This window comes from Scomber scombrus, chromosome 16 (assembly GCF_963691925.1).
Source record: "Scomber scombrus chromosome 16, fScoSco1.1, whole genome shotgun sequence".
Taxonomy (NCBI): Eukaryota; Metazoa; Chordata; class Actinopteri; order Scombriformes; family Scombridae; genus Scomber; species Scomber scombrus.
In genome coordinates this window covers 15,445,387-15,464,410 of record NC_084985.1, presented here as the reverse complement: position 1 = coordinate 15,464,410, position 19,024 = coordinate 15,445,387, and the positions used below count along the sequence as shown (strand labels likewise).

At 39.5% G+C, this 19,024-nt stretch overlaps 2 protein-coding genes across 3 annotated transcripts in view; both read right to left on the bottom strand.

Moving 5' to 3' along the window:
* The window catches only part of spire1a (spire-type actin nucleation factor 1a), a 30,339-nt gene extending 16,751 nt beyond the window's left edge, over window positions 1-13,588 (bottom strand). The window contains exons 1-2 of one of the 2 annotated variants that reach the window (XM_062435782.1): window positions 13,149-13,588; window positions 9,171-9,202 (exon numbers count right to left, since the gene is read on the bottom strand). In XM_062435782.1, the coding sequence (XP_062291766.1) occupies window positions 9,171-9,202; window positions 13,149-13,488 (372 nt within the window). In that variant the 5' untranslated portion in view covers window positions 13,489-13,588. Of the gene's footprint in view, window positions 1-8,167; window positions 8,424-9,170; window positions 9,203-13,148 lie in introns of those variants that run through there. The other variant, XM_062435783.1, reaches the window with a different exon arrangement.
* Window positions 13,589-16,303: 2,715 nt separating this feature from the next.
* si:ch211-215i13.3 (brain and acute leukemia cytoplasmic protein) lies at window positions 16,304-18,864 on the bottom strand. The gene is made up of 3 exons (XM_062435426.1): window positions 18,726-18,864; window positions 18,309-18,433; window positions 16,304-16,429 (listed from the first exon to the last, which is right to left on the bottom strand). The coding sequence occupies exons 1-3, from the start codon at window positions 18,862-18,864 to the stop codon at window positions 16,304-16,306; spliced, it is 390 nt and encodes a 129-aa protein (XP_062291410.1).
* Window positions 18,865-19,024: the final 160 nt, after the last annotated feature.

Below are 19,024 nucleotides of genomic sequence, written 5' to 3'. Positions count from 1 at the left end.
AGGAGTGTATTCTTAATTAATTAGTAAACTAATCCTTATTTAGAGTCTTTGATTAAAAAACGTTTGAGAACATTTTTATGTCCTGTTATGTGGATTGGGTCATTAAGTCATTTCATTTAAATTAAATAATAATTATCTTGTCTGGCACCAGAATAATTAAGGACATTAGGTTATTTGTCCTGCAACCAATCTTAGTCATGTAATAATAAGCATCTGCAAATGAGCGGTCCCAGTGTGATATTTGTATTTTTCTACATGATACAGCTTAAATCACATTTCTCCTTTTTTCCTCCATAGTTTCCAGTGATATTCTGGTCCTACATTGATTTGTATGATGTCAAACAAGTTGTGCAGCTCGTTACGGCCGCAATGTTTGGACAGGACTTGGCACAGTTATCCTCCATCTTAAATGAAACTGCCAGCTGGTATTTATCTGTTTGTGCTTTTCCGTGGTTCACTCACAACACTGGGTTAAGTTTCTGTGTTCTTAGCGTGAGACAGGTTTCAGTGTTTAAACAGAGCGTACCAAAATACAGCGCAGTGGTTTCCAATACACAAAGGTTCTGAACTCAACCGGAAATGTTGTTATATTGTAGCCAATGTTGATCAATTAAAAAATGATCCTCTCAATCCTAAAAGCTACTTTCTGCAGATCTTTAATAAACAACAAGAAAGCCACGAGCCCTTCTGTAGATCTACATTAATCATTTTATCTCAAACTCAACTAATCAATCAGCCAGTTTAATCCTACTCAGCTAAAAGTGTATTTAATGAGTGACAGCCCAATGCTGCTTTAAAGAATAAATATTTAATACATATTTAAACAATATAATATCATCAATCAACATCTCAAAGCCATTTTGAGAAGGCTTTGTTCAGGCAGTAAAATCATCAGGTGAGAACTTTAATATGCGCTGCATGCTGTGTCATGACCATCATGACTGTACTGTGTGTTCTAGAAAGGAACGGAGCCACATTGTTGAAGAAGGGAGGTGCCCAAATAAAAGAGTAGATGTAGGTGGAGATGGTTTTGATGGGCAAGGCTGCCGTGCCAGTGTTTTTGATATGGTGCCAGGGAACAGTTCTTGGCTGTTGAATCGAGGCGTAGAGCACACAGAAGGGAAGGGTGTTGACGGAGCATGTCTGGGCTCACAGACTTCAGTAACCGGAGGAGAAAAATCATTACGAATAGAGTCAAGTTTGGACTTGTGTCACTGAGGGTTTTTAATTACTATTTTTGACTTTGATCTTTTTTAAAAGACACATAGCGTTGCTGTGCTATGAAAACTATGACTCTAAAACTTCCACTATTTTAACAAGCCACTAAAAACATCCATGAATTCAGATAGTCCAATTCATTTTTTTAATGGGTTACATAGCACGTACAAGTTCAGGTTTATATTTTTATCTCGAGGCTTAATATCTTTGTGTGATTTACAGCTTAGAAATCACAGTTTGGAATTTCACTTTATTTCTCGTTCTTCACTCGAAATATAAACTTTCCTCAGAGATGTCCGCACATGTCTGAGCCCAAATTAGATCCTAAATGTATGATTGGACAATGCGAACAAGCTATGGAATAACCTTAGACGGCCATATGTGGGCATCTATGAATCATCTGACGTCAGTTCGATGGGGAAGTGGACGTAACAGTGTTCACAGAAGAATGAATCTTTGGCTTTTGAACTGAAGGCGACATTTTTAACAAAGATGTCCGTCATTATAACAGTATATATAAATCACACACACATTATGTTATGCACCCTTTCTGGAAAAAGGAGATTGTTCACTGAGCAAAGATTTTAAGTTAAACTGTAAACCACTTCCTTTTCCTTTGTCAATGATCACATATAAAATGTATAGATGATTATAACTCATCCTGTCCGTTTTCTATATTAATGTGCAAACTAACTGCACATTTCTACATCATCTGACATACAGCGGGCCTTACCTGTCTCTACAGTTTGAGCTTACACTATTAAAAAAAAGTCATGTCAGACCCGAGAGAGGTTGAGTGCTCTCATGCTAGTTGTGCTCAAGCTCTTCTGAAACATTATGTATAAGACTAAACAGGATATTTATTTATTCATGGAATAAAGATGAAAATATATGAAATTATGCAACAAAGACAAGCGGTACAGTAAGTACCAGATGTTGCTGAATGTGTGTGACTAGAAACTGCTCATTTTATCTTATTTACGGATCAAATTCTCTAACTTCCAGTCATATCAGTGCTTAAAATAAACAAGGAAATGAATACAGATATTTGATTGTGTTTTCCATGAAATCCAACACAACTCTCTCTATATTTACTATTACATGCTTAAGAATAACCCATTCCTCTATTCTGAATTACCAAAACAATAACCTACTGATCCCGCTCTTTCTGGAAAACAATGTTTCGAGGTGTTTTACTGTTATCATTTAGCAACCATCTCTATGTGCAGCTGATAATCCCTTTCCCGAGGCTAAAATAAATATCCTACTCCTTGGTGTCTTATTATATAACCTTATAATCCGTGTGTAGGACAACACGCGCTGTGGTGGGCGGGGATACTAAGGGGATGCTGGAGTGACATACTGTGCAGGGGGTCCCACCAGGATGTAACGGTTTATATTGGACCAAATGAAGTAAACTAACATCTTCTGATCTCAAGTTGAGAAAATGTGGGAAATGATCTTGCATCCATGTCTGATTCCAAGCGGTCAAAGTAGATTGGATTTACAACTAATGAGCACATGCTACACTGGCAGGGCATGATTACATTTAGCAAAAAGTTATTATTATATATATTATTAAATCCAATTTCCCTGCCAGCACAGAAGTGGTTATAATAATTAGCCGCCAAGTGATTCAACAGTAGATGATACAAAAAAGCCCACTGTTCATACATCATTAATTGGAGCGCTCTGAGCAATAATGTGTGTCATCCAAGGTTTAGGCACTCCAGAGCATAAGTAACAACAGATTGGGCTCAATTTTCCTAATACACAGATCACGATGACTCCAAACTGACCCAATAACTGATATGAGGAAGACTAATGTGTAGTAGAGTACACAGGGAAACTGATTCTTATTATTGTTTTTTATGTTCCAGTAATAGATAAGCATCCAGTTTGTCTCATATTGGTGTCAGAAGTTATGGGGAAGAAGGAAGTGCAGGATCCATAGCCAACATGTAGGCTACTGGATGAAAAAACAGCTTAGTTTTCCACTTACACACCACAATTTCATTTGAAGACTTGTGACTCAGAGGAATGAGGCAAAGAGGCAAAGCAGAGGAGCAGCAGGAGGAGGAAGGAGGGGGAAGAATTATGCGGATAAACAGTCGAAAAAGACGGCCAGAAAATCCACCGCTGGGTTTCGGGCACAGACTGAAATGTTCGGTAGCGGACCACTAATTGAAAGCAGCCTCCACTCCAGGAAAAGTGGAAGTCTGCCACGGTGGATGACACACGCATATGTTCCCCCCTCGGTGAGGTACTGGCCGACCGCAGGTAACACAGGAAATCTGTGCATTTTTACTACTGCACAGTATGTACATTTTTTTTAAATGCGTCTTAGGAAACGTAACGTGAGGAGTCATCTTGGTTTCAAAGAAGAAGAAAAATAGTATCACTGAGAATAAATTCAGCCTCAGTGTCAGTGCATTACTGAGACAGGTTAAACTGTTTACTTAATACAAAAATACTCTTTTCTCACGCTCCTCAAACACAAAGTGATACAGAGCGCTTAACATGACATCATTGCCTCTAATAAGAAGGCTGATGTTTTCCAACAATGAGATATTTTATTCTAAAAAGTCTCATTTTCCCATGAAGGCCTGTGTCAGAGGCATCGTCTTGAAAATCAATGACGAATACGAAGATAATTTTTTACTCATGAATTTTTCTCCTCAAGGAACGGATGTGGCCTTAAGGGCTATACTCACAGTTATAAGATCTTAAACTTCATAGCCAGAGTAAGGTCCTGATAAACAAATCTAATTCAAATTTGTTAATAAATAATGAAGTAAATCCCACAAATATATATGAAAAGGCCTCCTCATACCAGAACTTTCTTCCACATATAACCAGTTTAAATGAGTCAAGAAGTACAATTAGTAAAAACACTGCCCTTCTGATGACCAAACAAAAATAAAGAGGGACACATAATTAAAAACATCTGTTTGGTCTCCTCCCGGGCCAAAAAGCTCACACAGCCAGGCAAACAAGTTTTGTCACTCATGAATATAAATGCCACTTCTGGTGACGCTACAGTTCATGTGACTCTGAGCTACGAGCCTGACTGCTACTGCTCTGTTCAAGGGTGTTTTAGTGTGTGTGCTGCCTTCTTGACCCCTCTGCTTAAATAAAAGTTTTTAAAAAAACATTTTGCCTTTATTTTAAACTTTGAACTGCAGGTTTGTTTCTTGTATCTACAGCCATTTTACATGACTGGGTATTTGATACCAAAAAGTTCTGAGCCAGTTCAATTCATAAAACTAAAACTAACTAAAATAACTCAAAAAATAAGGCTTCGTTGAAACCTACACCTCTCAGTTAGGTAAACCTTCGCATACTAGCAATACAAGAGGAGCAGCCATGATGGGGGAAGCATCAGTGAGTCAACCAGTACGCAGATGGGCAAAGAATGAGTTGTTTGTGTTAAAGAGCAGCGTTAACACTCACACAAACACGCAAGGGAGGAAACATTCAGGCTGTGTGTTGTTGAGTCCCGTAGACTGACATACAACTGTTCCTAGTTTCTCACTATTAAACTGCCATTATTAAAATGTCCATTCACATCAGTGGCCGAGCTGAACTGAATGAAAATATGCCAATAAATAATATAACTTAAACAGCTGTGATAATGTAGATCAGAATATCTAAGATATGGTTTAATCTGCAGTAGGAGAAGAAAAAGTCATGAAATCTGCTACTTTTCAAATTAAAAGTCCTAACAGTGTTCATGCAGATTTAAGCAGCTGCCCCGAAATAACTCCAGGAGAGTTCACATCATCACACTTTGCATTTGCAGCGGAGGCCCAAAGCTTCACTACCACACCACCGTGGTCATCTGAGTTTACAAACCAGTCAGCTAAGCAGCCTTTAGCATTTTGCTGCAGTAGTAAAGCAAAGCCATCACAACACAGACGGTTACATAACCGGAGCTAAATCTTAAGAGGTCTTTCACCACAGGAGTGGATACTCAGCCTCCTGTGGTCTCCAGCATCACTATTGTGGTTCATAGCAGATGAGAGCAAAAATAAATACATTTTAAAAAATGTCGAGCATGCACTCCTCTGTGAATTCAGCTGGAAAATGCTGAGTACTGAGAAACTACCGCTGCTTTTCCACGTCATCATTTCTTGTTGTCAGTATGAAGATGTAAGCCGAAGGATGATGGTGATTCCTTTAAACAAAATTCAACAACTTCAACAACACAAATAACACTTAATACTAAGAACAATCAGTTTTTCTATCATATGTCCCTAAAACATCCCCCAAAAAAGAGGACTAACCTACAGAGTCCAGTTTATTCTAACATCATTCAATAGTGGAAAAAATAACTAAGTCCTCTTATTTAGTTTGACCTAAAAACACAAATCTGACTCATTCTCACTGATGAACATAACTTGATGAACTTCACAGACTGAAGAGGAAACAGCAAACTGTAATCTCTCAGGCCTGACTGGACCAGAAAAAGGAGAGATAGGTTTCTTCGGTATTGGTTTTAAATAGAATATGCGGCTTCAAATAGTTCAGGCTACTCAATAAAATGCATTTCTGTGGCTTTGTGCTTGCTGTGAATATCCCTGTATAGGCAGAAATGAAGCCTCTGGGGCTGTAATACAAACTGCTGTAATTGAAGCTTTCAGTGTCACAAAATCACTTGATTGATCAGGATAAAAGCAGGATGTAACACAATGAGATCACTGGTACATGCAGGGTTCAAACTTGGTGTCACTCAGTCGCTGCAGTGGACTATGACTGAGCTCAAAGGCCACGTCTACAAACAGGCTTGCAAAACATGTTGAGCACGCTCGTTAGCGGATACAAAACTCCTGAAATCATTTAAATCTAATATTATAAATGTATTCACACATTCACAAACTAAAAACCTGACAGCTGTGAGAAGAAACTACATGAAAAGTGTTTGTTTCTTCTATTCAAATTGTGCAGTCTGATGTCAGAGCTGACTGAGTGTGAGAACCGGACTGTGTCGACATGGGGGGGCAGTGTGCTAATACACAGTAACACACACACACACACACGCACGCACGCAGCCGCTGTTCACCCAGCTGCAGCGTGGACGCCACTACTGTATACTGTTTACATGCAAAGATATGCACTGCTCCTCCATTACTGAAGCAAATTCATCTGATGAGCAGGAAAGAAGATCGGAGAGGATGAAGAGCCCCAGATCAGGTCTGTGATTGAGCTACACTTCATATCTAGAGTATGATGGAGTGCATTATTATTATTTGGAGTTATTACATTAAACCCTTACAGTAACTGCTGGTAAGAAACTGGGCCTATTAGGATCCATTTCAAAATCCAAGGTTTTACCTCGTGGTTGATGCTGGCAAACTAATCATCTTGGCCCGAAATCGATGGAGCTGACTAGACCTGGCAAACTGGAGAACCTATAATAGGATACTACTACTAATCTCACCTTAATCTTCAACATGACAACAAACTGGGTTAAGCTCGTCCTGTTAGCTACACCAACATCTCACATAAATTCTTTTCTTGATCGAAATATTCACTATTAAACACTGAGGTGACTATACGGCACCGACGCAAACTCAAGACTGGTTTAAATGAGGAGAAGAAATCTCTATCCAGTTTGTCTTTATTGATATTTATCCTACTGGTGGGAAGACAGACAGATAGAGAAAGTGGGTCAACTCACCACAAGCTGGTGATTAACCCCAAAAGACTCAAGTGTGTGGAAGTGAAGAAGACACTACATACATTCACAGCCTCTAAACAGGGACTATAGACCCAGTGTGACCATGTGTGAAAGTGTTGTGTGCTAAAGGTGTATGTGCTAAATAAATTGGCTTGAATGATCTGAATGAAATTGGGTCAGGGAAAAAGCACCAGGACAACTTCATAGCTCCAGTTAACAGCTCTTTGAAACATAAAATTACATTAAGCCCCCCCCCCCCCCCCCCCCCCCCCCCCGCTTCCAAAAAACGAAACAAAAAACAAATGACGTGAATGAACAAATGAGAACAAACAAATCAGAAATCAGAATATCAAACACATACAGGTGACCGGTGATTAGATCAGTGTTCAGCTATCAATCAATGAGAATAACAAACAAACACATTTTAAAAATTAAAGTCCTTTAAGGTTTAACCACATAGGTGTGTGTGTGTGTGTGTGTGTGTGTGTGTGTGTGTGTGTGTGTGTGTGTGTGTGTGTGTGTGTGTGTGTGTGTGTGTGTGTGTGTGTGTGTGTGTGTGTGTGTGTGTGTGTTCGTCATGCTGAAAGGCCCTAGCAACCATTACACAAGATGTTATTTCGAGAATTTCTATGAAACAACCAACAAACCCACTTTACGGCCGAATCCTGGCAATATGAGGAAAGTGAATTATCCAAGAAGCGACCCAGCATCACTAAAGACACCATAAGTTCATTTAAACCTGCGCTTGATTTGCTGTAATCTGAAACAAGCTGTAAATACATAGCTGACACATTATCACCTTTTGTGGGTCATACATCGAATTTGTTAGCAAACAGTTGCCTATTTACGCGCAGAGCAACATTAGCATTCATTTAAAGTTGTGTTTTTTTGTCAACTGGTTAAATCAAGTCTAATATTCACTTCTCTTTTAGCTCCATTTTACATCTCTACTAATGTAAGCTTAATGTTCCACTATGTTTACCGGCTAGTGGCTAATTTTGCGTGCAGTGATTTTTTAGCTGAAAAACAGCTTCCTGTTGTGTCCGAAAACCAAAACGATGAGCTGAAAGAAGCTACAAAACTTTGTTGAGCTGTGAGGAGCAAAAACATCAGGTGATGATTCTCAGTAGATTCATCTCTATGAGCAACACCACCATTTAATCAGCTGTCAAAATAAAAAGGAATGATTATAGCAGCTTTAAATCAAAGCTAAAAGAAATGTTGGAAGGTTACAGAATAAAGGAGGGAAGACACCTTTAGCATTCTTACTTAAAGGCTTCGGTAGTGATGGGATTTCATCTGTGTTTTGACTGTCAGCTGACGTAGAGGAATCCTATTTCAGACATACTGTGCATGCCTGCAATCACATGAACGAGACAAACAAGACGGACGATCTGCCTGCTGCAGGGTTGACAGAGCACTCCCTGTGTAATTATCCTATATACACACGTGGAAGCTTTGAGAGACATCTCCTCCTGACATTAAGTTGTGTACCTTTTGCCCGGCCACGTGCTGCTTCACGTGGATTCGGTGATGATGGCTGAGTGAACAATAGTAGCCAAAAAAAGTAATGCATTTATGTACAAAAGCAGCCCGACACAAACAAAGACTCGTTCTCTTTTAAGTGCAGAGAGTGCTGTTTGTAGAGAGCGTACACCCACGCACTGTACATCATGAAAACACTCAAGAGGATGTCATGCTTTGCTTACATGCTGTTATTAATATCTGAATGGATAAAAATCTGTTTTATGTTAGATACAACTTTCTGAATGCTTTTGGTAAGAGGTAAGCTTGTTTTATGTTGGATACAACTTTCTGAATGCTTTTGGTAAGAGGTAAGCTTGTTTTATGTTTGCCTGGCTGTACACTGAGCACCTTTCTACTGGTTCTTAGAGAGAAAACTGACCCTAAACACAAGAAAACACCAGAATTTACCAGCACTGATAATCAGTTAATGCTAATTGAAATGTCTCCTTGCACCGGTATGGTAGTGGAAATGTTTTCCTCAAGGTTAATATCAATTTTACAACACGCTGTGTGGTGCATCTGCTCACACAATAGCTTCAGCAGTGGGCAAGCTGTGAAAACAGATCCTGAAAATGTTTTGTCGTAATAAGTCAATTGCAAAAACATTCAAGGTAAAAAGCATCTAAAATAAGAATGTAAGTTCTCAGCGGGTAATAAAACTACTTGATTGTGGCTAATAGCAAAAAACACTTTCAGCACTTGTTGAAAAGGAAATCCAATTTTACAAACTCACTGTGAAACTCACCTCTAATGACGTTGAGGGCGATGTGTATTTATCTGTAATGACAGAACACAGAGAAGGGTTATTTACACTCATAAACAGTGTGGATCGTTATTAATTGTGCAAGTAATTACTTGTAACAGATCAGGGAGGCAAACACACCCTCGGAATTATTACCGGGCATGTACTGTACAGTTATGAAAGGCGTCTTTAAGTTAACAGTTACAGAGAAAGCACACATACCTCACGCAATGTTACACAACATGAAATATTAAACTTAATGTGCGAGGGGTGAGCATGGTTATCAAACAGCATCTCAGGCTGTAAAACTGTGTAAAAAGTGAGTGAATAAATGATTATGTTTTTCCTCAGCAGTCACAGGCGAACACTGCCTGAGGCAAACTGAGGTGTCCAAAAGGTGCCACTGGGGGCTGCTTGTGATAATGAAACTGTTCACTCACACTGTGGAGGAAGACATTTCACTGTTGCCCTCCATCCATTTCCATGGAAACCCCTTTCTAGCAATACCTCAACCTTGATCGTGTGCTTATCTTCACATATATTGCTGGATCTCAGGTTGAATGTGGCCCATTGTTACACACTAGACTGACTAGAAACCCGTTCTTAAAAATACAAAAGAGTACATAAGAAGAATTACAAGCAGCTGGATGTGCTTTACCGTTTCATGCTTTTAGAATCTTATCTCTCGTTCTGATTGTGTATTTTTGACACACCTGTCTCTCTCACGATTGTCACGTAAGTGCAAACAGAGGTTATCTCTTCTCAACACTGAAAAAGTTAAATTCCCTAAACGAACAATATTACATTTAAATTTAAATCAGAGCTTCACATTAGAAATGTAACGTTTGACCGCCGGTTATTTGCACAAAATGGACTGAACACAGGATGACTGCAGGTCAGAGTAACGTCAGAGATGAAAGTACAGACAGAGAGATAGAGCTGCGGACTTTAACACCAGTCCAGTTAGAGTGTGCCATCTCATAATACTAATAAGGGCCATTTCTGTTTTGGTAATTGAGTCATTTCCGATTAAAACAAGAATCTTCTGACTGTCGTAGCTGCAATTACATGTTTTTTTAGACATAGAGTTTAAGACATCTTTGGAAAATAAGTGTAGCTCAGTTCCTGTGCAGGACGCTAGAAAGTACAGCCTTGGAAGACTGGGGGGAAAAATAAACAGTCATCCACCAACGCTCATCTGGGAAACACTGGGCCCTCTGTTAGTCCCAGCCAAGGAGCAGTGGCTTGGCCAGGGCTCTAGCTTCTCCTAGGGCGAGTAAATCTCAGCGGGCATGTTTGGAGCAGTATGCAGCGTCACCCCCTGTCGATCCTGTTCAAAGAAAAGTCAACCTCTACGTGTTCAGTAGAAATGCAGTTTGAGATCTTCTTCTCTTTTTTTTTTACCACATTTGATTTGCAGGTTTTATCTTTTACCCATCAGTGGCCTCCAATTTAATAAGCAAATACAGCAGAGGATGCTTCAAATAGACCCACTTACATCCTTATTTAAACCCATTCAGTGAGATAATTAACCAGATCAACAGTATGAATTCCAGCTCAAATACTGCACCAAATAAAAAAAAGAGAGAGAAAAAGTCCTTTGTACTGTAGGCATGAATCATTGCGAATCTTGGGGTAAACAAATGTCTCATCTTGATGCAGCGTTCAGGGCTTCTTCTCTAGAGTAGGAGTGCTTCATGTGAATTGATCCGACTGCAGCAAGAGCGGTGTGCTTCTAGCATAAATTGAATCTAAAATAAGACTCGACTTGGACTCTGTGCTGCTTATTAGCCTGATCCTGTTTTGTCCATTTAAAACAAAAATAAAACACCTCTTTGTCTGCTGTGATAGCTGACCACAGCGACAGTGTGCGGCTCTAGAGAAAATCTAGATACAAAGCGGCAACAGAGGAATAATGACATCAGCTGTACGTTGGTGATGTAGCTGCTGGCCAAAACATAACACCTCGTTAATGTGAAGGCCATAAGCATCGATTTTCTGCTGGGGTAGAAACCTCTTAAACTTGAGCTACTGAAAGCTTAATATGTCTCACGTCTCTCTCATCGCCAGGCCTAATAAGAATCTCTGCAGGGCCAAGCTGTCCCAAAATACCTCAGCTACTGGCTGCAGAGATGGCGGAGGACTCTCCTCATACTCTCCAAACTCATCTGCAGTCAGACTTCTCAAGTCTGTGCATCTAATCATCACGTTTGTTCCTATTTTTAAAAAGTGCCAAAGAGGCTCAGCGCAGATGGTTTCTTTTCATAGAGTGTAACCACACAAAGAAGAGCGGCTGGCTGTATTCAGGGTCATGAAGCAGAGCTGGACTGAGGTTTCAGCTTAAAAGGGAGCGATGTTGGGGGAAGAAAGGTGGATAATAAGTTCCCAACAGAGATGGGACACAACCTCAGTGCCTGAGGCTCTGCTGACTGCCAGACCTCCTCCTCTCACACCCGAATGCAGTTAACAGGATACACAGTGTTCAGGCATTTTGTACGTCTGGAGTCAGCTGGACCAAACCCTGCTGGAAGCTTGCTCATTTTCAGTGATGACATCTAATATTAAACTATTCTTCACCCGAATTACCAGGTAGTCCTTGAGACCCTGATTAATGTGAGGTGTAAATACACAGTAACAGTCAAAAAAGAGTGAGAAAGTGTGTCCAAACATGTGTCCAAACATGTGACTGGTGCTTGATGTCTGACTATTAAAAGACAGCAGAGCATGAAGCACCTGGATCATTAATAGATCAACACACAATAAATTAGCCATTGTTAGTTTATCATTTTTAAGAACAAATGTCTGCAATCTCTACTTCCAGCTCCTTAAATGTACAAGTTTTCTGGTTTCTTTAGTCCTCCCTGATAGTAAAATGAATATCTTCGGGTTGTGGACTGGACAAAACAAGAAATTTTAGATAGTATCATGGACTATGGGAAACAGTGATTAACCATTTACCGACATTTTACTAATCAAGCATTGAAAAAAAAAAAATCAGCAGATGATGAAAATAATTGTGAGTTGCAGTCCTTCATTATTTATGCAGTCCATTAACTGCCTATTTATACAGGTAACCTGTTGTTATGCAAAACGCTTTTATTAGAACTGAAAGCAGTGAAATTTCAGAAATCTGCTTAAAAAACTACTTAAATATCATGAATATTGTTGCCACTTATTTAGGTGCATCTACTGCCTGCAGCCCCATGTGCATGCGTACAAACTCCCACCTTGTTATTCTCACACTACATTAAAAACGTGTCTCCATTGTGTTTAACGTGCAGCACACACCTCCCTCCCCGAGCATTCATTTGTGCTTTTACCTAAATGTCACAACGCATATAATAATGAAGCAGTTAGCAGCAAAATGAGTCATCTGTCTTTGGCTTTTGGCCTCTATTGCTGGCTCCCTGTGATTTCGCTTTCACTGGACCCAAGGCGCTGTGCAGTTTGACTCCATCGTATGGCGCATGGTTCATTGTTTACTCAAGTTAACTGACCGCGGCAGGAGGATCATTTCAAACATGAACCCAGCAGCCATTCCTCACCTATCAGCCCCGTCAACACCCCCAATTGAATAGAAGAAATAACATTAATCAGGTTGATAATTGAACATAGGCTACGTATCGGAATCTGCTCTGAGAACAAGCCCTAGCGTTTTTTAATAATTGACAATACAGCTTTGTTGGTGTTATAGATTTACAGCAGCTATGCGGTGATCTATGATGAATTATTAACAACCACATCGGGCGTCTGTAAACAAATTCGCCACATGGCTGGAAGCAGACAGACACAACAACATGGCCTCTTTGTAGAGATGCTCCATTGGCTCGGCCTGTGAGTGATGTTGAGGATAAAATACTTCATTGTTGGCAGCCTGCTGAAGAGATATCAGTCTTTTTGTCGTTTAAGCTGCGCAGTTACTCAAAAACCAGACAAATGCTGTAGTCGGCATGGACACCTAGCACACCTCGGCTCATTTACCTGTGCTTCCTTCAAAGTGCAGTTTGACAGTCCCGTCTCTCCCGATCCTCACATCCCCGGGTCCTTCAATCCTCCTCGGATAAGCAACAGCTGAAGCACCGGAGGAGCTTTTCCTCCGATGTTTCTGCGCTAAAGTCCTACAACACTGGTAACACACTGCCCATGCTTGCTCCTCGTTTATCGGCTGGCTGTACAGCGTCAGGATTTCTTGTAGGGAGACCTCCTCGGCTCCGTCGCCGCAGTCCATGTTCAATTCCCCAGTGTTCAAATCCCCGACCATATCCCGGAGAACAGCCGGCGAAGTCAACATCCCGTCGTCAGTCCCCGGTCGTTTAGCCATCCTTGCATTATAATGACCACATAACGTAAAGAAAAATAGCCCAAATTAAGTCCTTAATTGATGTTTTGCTGACACTTGGTAACATAAACGTAGACGTTAGCCTCTCATCCAGACGTTATCGCTCCGGTGTGAACGAAGTGCACCAACGGCTCAGAGTGAGCGACAGCAGGCTCGCAGATGTCCGCGGGGTCCTAGTGTCCGCCAATTTAACTGCGCATGTCTGGCCGTGACTTTAATTCGCCGTGAGCGGAAGTCGTCATTTAGGCCACTGATCAGCTTCCGCCTTCAGATTTGTAGTCCAAAATTCTTAAGAAAGACCTAACTGCAGACAAAATGCAGACATAGAGGCAGACATCTTGATCTCTTTTTTTTTTTTTTTCATTTAATGGATTTAAATCATTAGATGGCACATTTAAAATAATCAATAACTTGTGAATTAATTTATATTGGACTGTTAAACAAATCTTCCAACTGCTAACTTCTCAGTTTAACATATTGTACAAAGTCTTTAAAAGAGTCAGTTGACTACATATATATGTATGAAATTATGTTTTAAATCCATCTGCTACTTCACAGGCAATAAACACGAAGAAGACCAACTTCTGCTGCAATGCTAAAGTAATTTTCAGTCAACTGCGGCCAAAAAACAACACAAAGAACAACAACATATTATCTCATTAAAATCCCTTAAATTTAAACTACCTTTTGTCAATACTGAGTTGTGCCAGTCACTTTGTAAAGCAGTGTATCTACAGCAGCACAACTTCCTTTAAGTCTCATCTTGCTACACACAAAAAAGTAAATCATTCACATTAACATCTTCAAACCATTAAAAACAGAAACCTTTTAAACTAAAAATCTCAAAAGACTTTTTACTTATTGGCTTAACATCCTGACCTGTGCTGTAGCTTAAATCAATCCATTTAAATATCTGAATTGAATATATTTATCATTTAATTCTAAGCCTATCACACTACATTTTCATACAAAATTAACATACTAATCACAGATTACTAATCTTAAACTGTTAATAATTCACTTGCAACACAAAAACTTTGAGTACTGAATAGAATTCATGAAGGTGATGTTGGGTTATGTATTTTATTTCATGGAAAAAATATCATTTTTTGGCATTTCTTTTCAACTCTGTAATCCACAGTGAAGTACTACCTTCACCGCAATGTCTTCTCTTTTATTCATTCATTCTGTAAAACAACAACAACAACAACAATAATAATCATAATAATAATAGTTTTGTTGTAGGCCAATTAATAGCAATAACAAACCAATCGTAATCAACTGATGTGACAGTGGGCTTGGTAAAGGGAAATGAGAGACATATATTATAAATGTATTTAAATAGTTTTTTAAAAAGTATATAGAAACAGTCATTAATGAACAGAAAATACCATAAAGCAAGATATTGGCCAATATGAATTCAGGCTATTAAATCCTGCTATTCTTTACTTATAGCAAATGAGAATTGCTTGCACATGTCACATTTTTTCTGAGTTTGAGAACTTAGGAAAAGGAAGGAAATGGGTGGTTAATACTGCAGATCCTGTGTTTTAAGTTTCATTTTCTATCTCAAAAGTTGGCACACAAATCACCATTATCATCTCAATGAGTCATCAAAAACCTTTGACAAGCAGCTGTTTCCACAACATTTAAAGTGTGCCGAGACATGATCAATAGATTGCCTTTCAATTACTCTTCATCATCTGTTAAATTGTTGGTTTTCTTAAATTGTTTGTTGTTCAAGCAATCATCAGGAGAGCTTCAATTTCTAAGACCTCAGCTGGTCAACATCTCCATCTGCTGGCCATAAATCTCATTATCCTAATCGCCCATCATCAATCAATGCCTCATTTTACTTCTTTCTGCTGTTTTTCTGTTTTACACTGGATAGGCAACCTCTGCTTTTTTTTTTTTTTTTTTTTTTTTTAAATCTCAGCATGCTTTGGATGATATGTGATCAACTTCAACCAAAGCTGATTCAATTTCTAGGTTCATTTATGCATGCAGATCAGTGTAAGCCACACAACTGACATACTATTATAACACATTGTGGAGAAAAAAATACAGTGTAACATCATTTAACATAAAAATATAACTGGATAACACATAATACTAACCATAGTTTAGATATAAACTGAACACAGGAGCAGTTCAAATCAAGATGAATTATAGGCACATGCGGGTGTGTTTGTTTCTATAACTTGCAACGGCTGGAAAAGACAGTCTTCAGCCTTCAAGCTTAAAACCTCCAAATCTCAGTTTCTAAACAGCACTTCAGGTTCTTCTAAATGTAAATAATTTACAGCATTTACTAAGGTTAAACAGCATCATCATTGGTTCCCACACTATTGTTTCTCATTCACAAGAAAAGGAATATAGTTGCACAAAGAACTAAAGCAAACTCTTTAGGAAGGCCCCACACAGAAAACATTTGATGTGCAGATTGTGATTATCATGTGCATATGGAACGGTCTGTTCTTGTTTTCAGCTTAACACAGTGACACGTTCCCTGACTGGCACCACGAGCATGGGAGACAAGCATGGTGGAGAGTGTGAACACCGGCTGTGCCCCACTCTCTGCTTCACACATGCATTTGCAATGGCACGACAATGATGCAGCATCCCGAGATCTTTGGATGGAGACATATGCAGGTGCTTATAGTGTTGTAAATCACTGAGATCGACAGCGGAGATCTTGGAAAGTCACTCGCAAACATCATCCACACACTTCTCATCCCGTCTTCTGGTGAACCGCTCACAGCTCAGACCGTCTTGCACGCAGAGTCTCGGCTTTTCTTCATCTTTCATCACACGCGTTCCCAGCTTCGGCGTCTCCACTACTGTTGATATTGACAGACTGCCCATCTTTAGACAAAGCACTGGCCTCCTTTGATGCCCTCCTTTTGGAGTCACGAGTGGTTTGCTGTGAAAAGATGGAGGATCTAGAATGTCATTTAAATGTCAGCACAGTGGACAGAGAGTGAGTGGGCGAAGATGGCGAACTGAGCCCTGAGTCACTGAAGCACTGCCTATAAATGGAAGGATAAATAAATAAAACTGAGTACTCACTGAAAATGTAATTCCTTAGATTGGAGACATTGATTTTTCAGATCTTTTGTAATTGTTAAACTGAATCTGAAACACCCAGAATGCACGTGCACAAACCTTTATGTGTCTGTTTATCTCTATTTGCTGTTAATTTACATTAACATCCATACATCTGCATTCTGAGAACAGTGTCTGCGCTTTCTTTTTATTCCTTTGTGCAGTGAGCTCTAAAGATAAAAGACGAAGAAAACTTTTATGGTATGTCATGTTCAAGGAATCCAGATTATTTTACACAAAATCATCAATGTTTGTCCTTGCAAGGGTGGTCAAGACCGTGGACTGAATTGTATTTGACAAACTCAAACATAGACATTTAAAATATTCAGGAACATTTTTAGGTTCTACACACAGTACACACTATCCCTAATTATATTCCCATAAAACTGCATTTGTAGGCTTGAAACTAACAATTAATGCCTTTATTTTTTATTTATTTGCAATTATTTGCTTTTTCAGCAAGTTATTTTCACAGTAGGTTAATTGTTTGGCCTTTAAAATGTCTGAGACCCCAGGGTGATATCTTTAAATTGCTTACTTTTTTCCACCAAAAGTCCAAAAGCTTTCAGTTTAGTATCATATATGACAAATTAAATACACAAATCTTCATATTTGGGAAGATGAAACCAGAGAATATTTGGAACTGCTGCTTGAAAATAGTTGCAGATTAATTTTTAACAACAATTTTGTATTTACTGCAGTATTTTTCACTTGTACCAATAGGCTTATCCTGTTCATACTGGCCAGTAAAAGATCCCTTCCTTAATAGATGGGGGACAAAATTCTCAATCCTCCTCCTGTAAAAAAATATTTTTAAAATTTCTCTGAAACAAATATGAAGCTTCAGCTTCTCAAATGACTCCAACGAAGTGGAAATCTTTCTTTTCAGTGCCTACTTCCCTGTTTTTGTTCAAATAATTCCACCACAGCTGAACAGTAAAACACTGTCCACTGAGACACAAACAGGAAATTAAAAAAAAAAAAAATCTGATTGTGGAAAATATCAACTTGATAACTCAGACTGCTGAAGCCTATTAATTTAAGATACCCTTTAAATACATTTTTTGCTCAAAATCAGGACTGTGGATTTTGTCCCCCATCACTTACATTGTCAGTGCATTTGAATGGGATCTCCAGTATCAGCCTAGCAGTGAGCAAAACCTGTTTCACTGTTTGTTTGTTTTTTTAAGGCAGACTCACAAAATTGTGAACCTGTCCTTTAATTGAGAACTTTGATCTCCAAATTCAAAACCATGTCTATGTGGGATGATTAACTTTGTTAACTGTCTATGTCGTTCAGCCTCCTTAGTAGGTATTGTTTCATCTGTTGTCTGATTCTGCAACTATTTATGCTGCCGTCTTGGTCTCCCTTGCAGTTGAGATACCAGCTTAATGAAGATTGGTAAAATAAAGGTAAAATAAAATTATAAGAAAATAAAACAATGTTCTACACACTGTGTACACAGATACTGAAACCTAGTGATGAACTGGAGGTAGACTCCTTGCGTGTTCACAACATACTTGACCAATAAAGTCTATTCTACATGAATTTAAAGAATAACCAAGCAGATTGACTTTTTTATGAGAAAGAGGACAGCTAACGTATCCTGTATATCACTATGTGTGCAATGTCAGAGTCTCGTCGTATTCATATTTAGTGTTTAGAAATGCCAGTACTTGCTACCAGTGACACCTACATCACTGAAGGAGCGCCTGAGTCTCCTCTGGTGGTTGGAGCCAGTGGTGGTGAGGGCCTGCTTCCCACACTGGGTGCCTGTGTTCACCATCCTCTTCTCCCTCAGACTGGCCTCCAGAGCTTTACCTTTGCAGAGCAGATTATAGGTTATTAATTGACATGCAACAACAGATATAGTCTCTTAAAGCATTAAGACAAGGTGATAGAGATGGTGCAAAGCTTGATCAGGGAACTGACAGGTCGGTGGTTGTGTTTTTGTTTCATTTATCTTTCCTGTGAGCTCTATCTGTAAGGTTGTATCATTTGTTCTGACCTGAGGAGATTGCATTTTAAATGTGGCCTGCTGTTTCTTCATTGCATCTTCTCATCTTGCATTTTCTGGTTAAAACAGACAAAAAAAGATGACGGATGCTCTTACTGTTTGCTACAGACAGGGGGGACTCTACGTCGGTATTGGTAAGCCAGGTCGATTCGGTCTCCCTGGTCCAGCTCTCATGGTACCTCGGCTCGATGATTGCGTCCGCCCGACTCCCTCCACAACCCATCGAGAAAATCATCCACGACAGGTGGAGCAGCAGCGGGCTGACATGGACCAAACGCAGCTCGGTTTGTCTCACAGCCGCTGCAGCATCCTCCCCGGATCTCTACTGCAGCTCCATCCGTGTTCCCGTGTCCATCCCCCGCATGAAACTGGTCATTCTGCTGGTGCTGCTGGCT

Coding starts and splice junctions, on each gene's coding strand:
- si:ch211-215i13.3 (XM_062435426.1), bottom strand. CDS start 18,864: ATGATTTTCTCGATGGGTTGTGGAGGGAGTCGGGCGGACGCAATCATC. Junction 18,434..18,725: donor CCCCCTGTCTGTAGCAAACA/GTAAGAGCATCC, acceptor TGCTCTGCAAAG/GTAAAGCTCTGGAGGCCAGT. Junction 16,430..18,308: donor TCAGGCGCTCCTTCAGTGAT/GTAGGTGTCACT, acceptor ATCTTTTCACAG/CAAACCACTCGTGACTCCAA.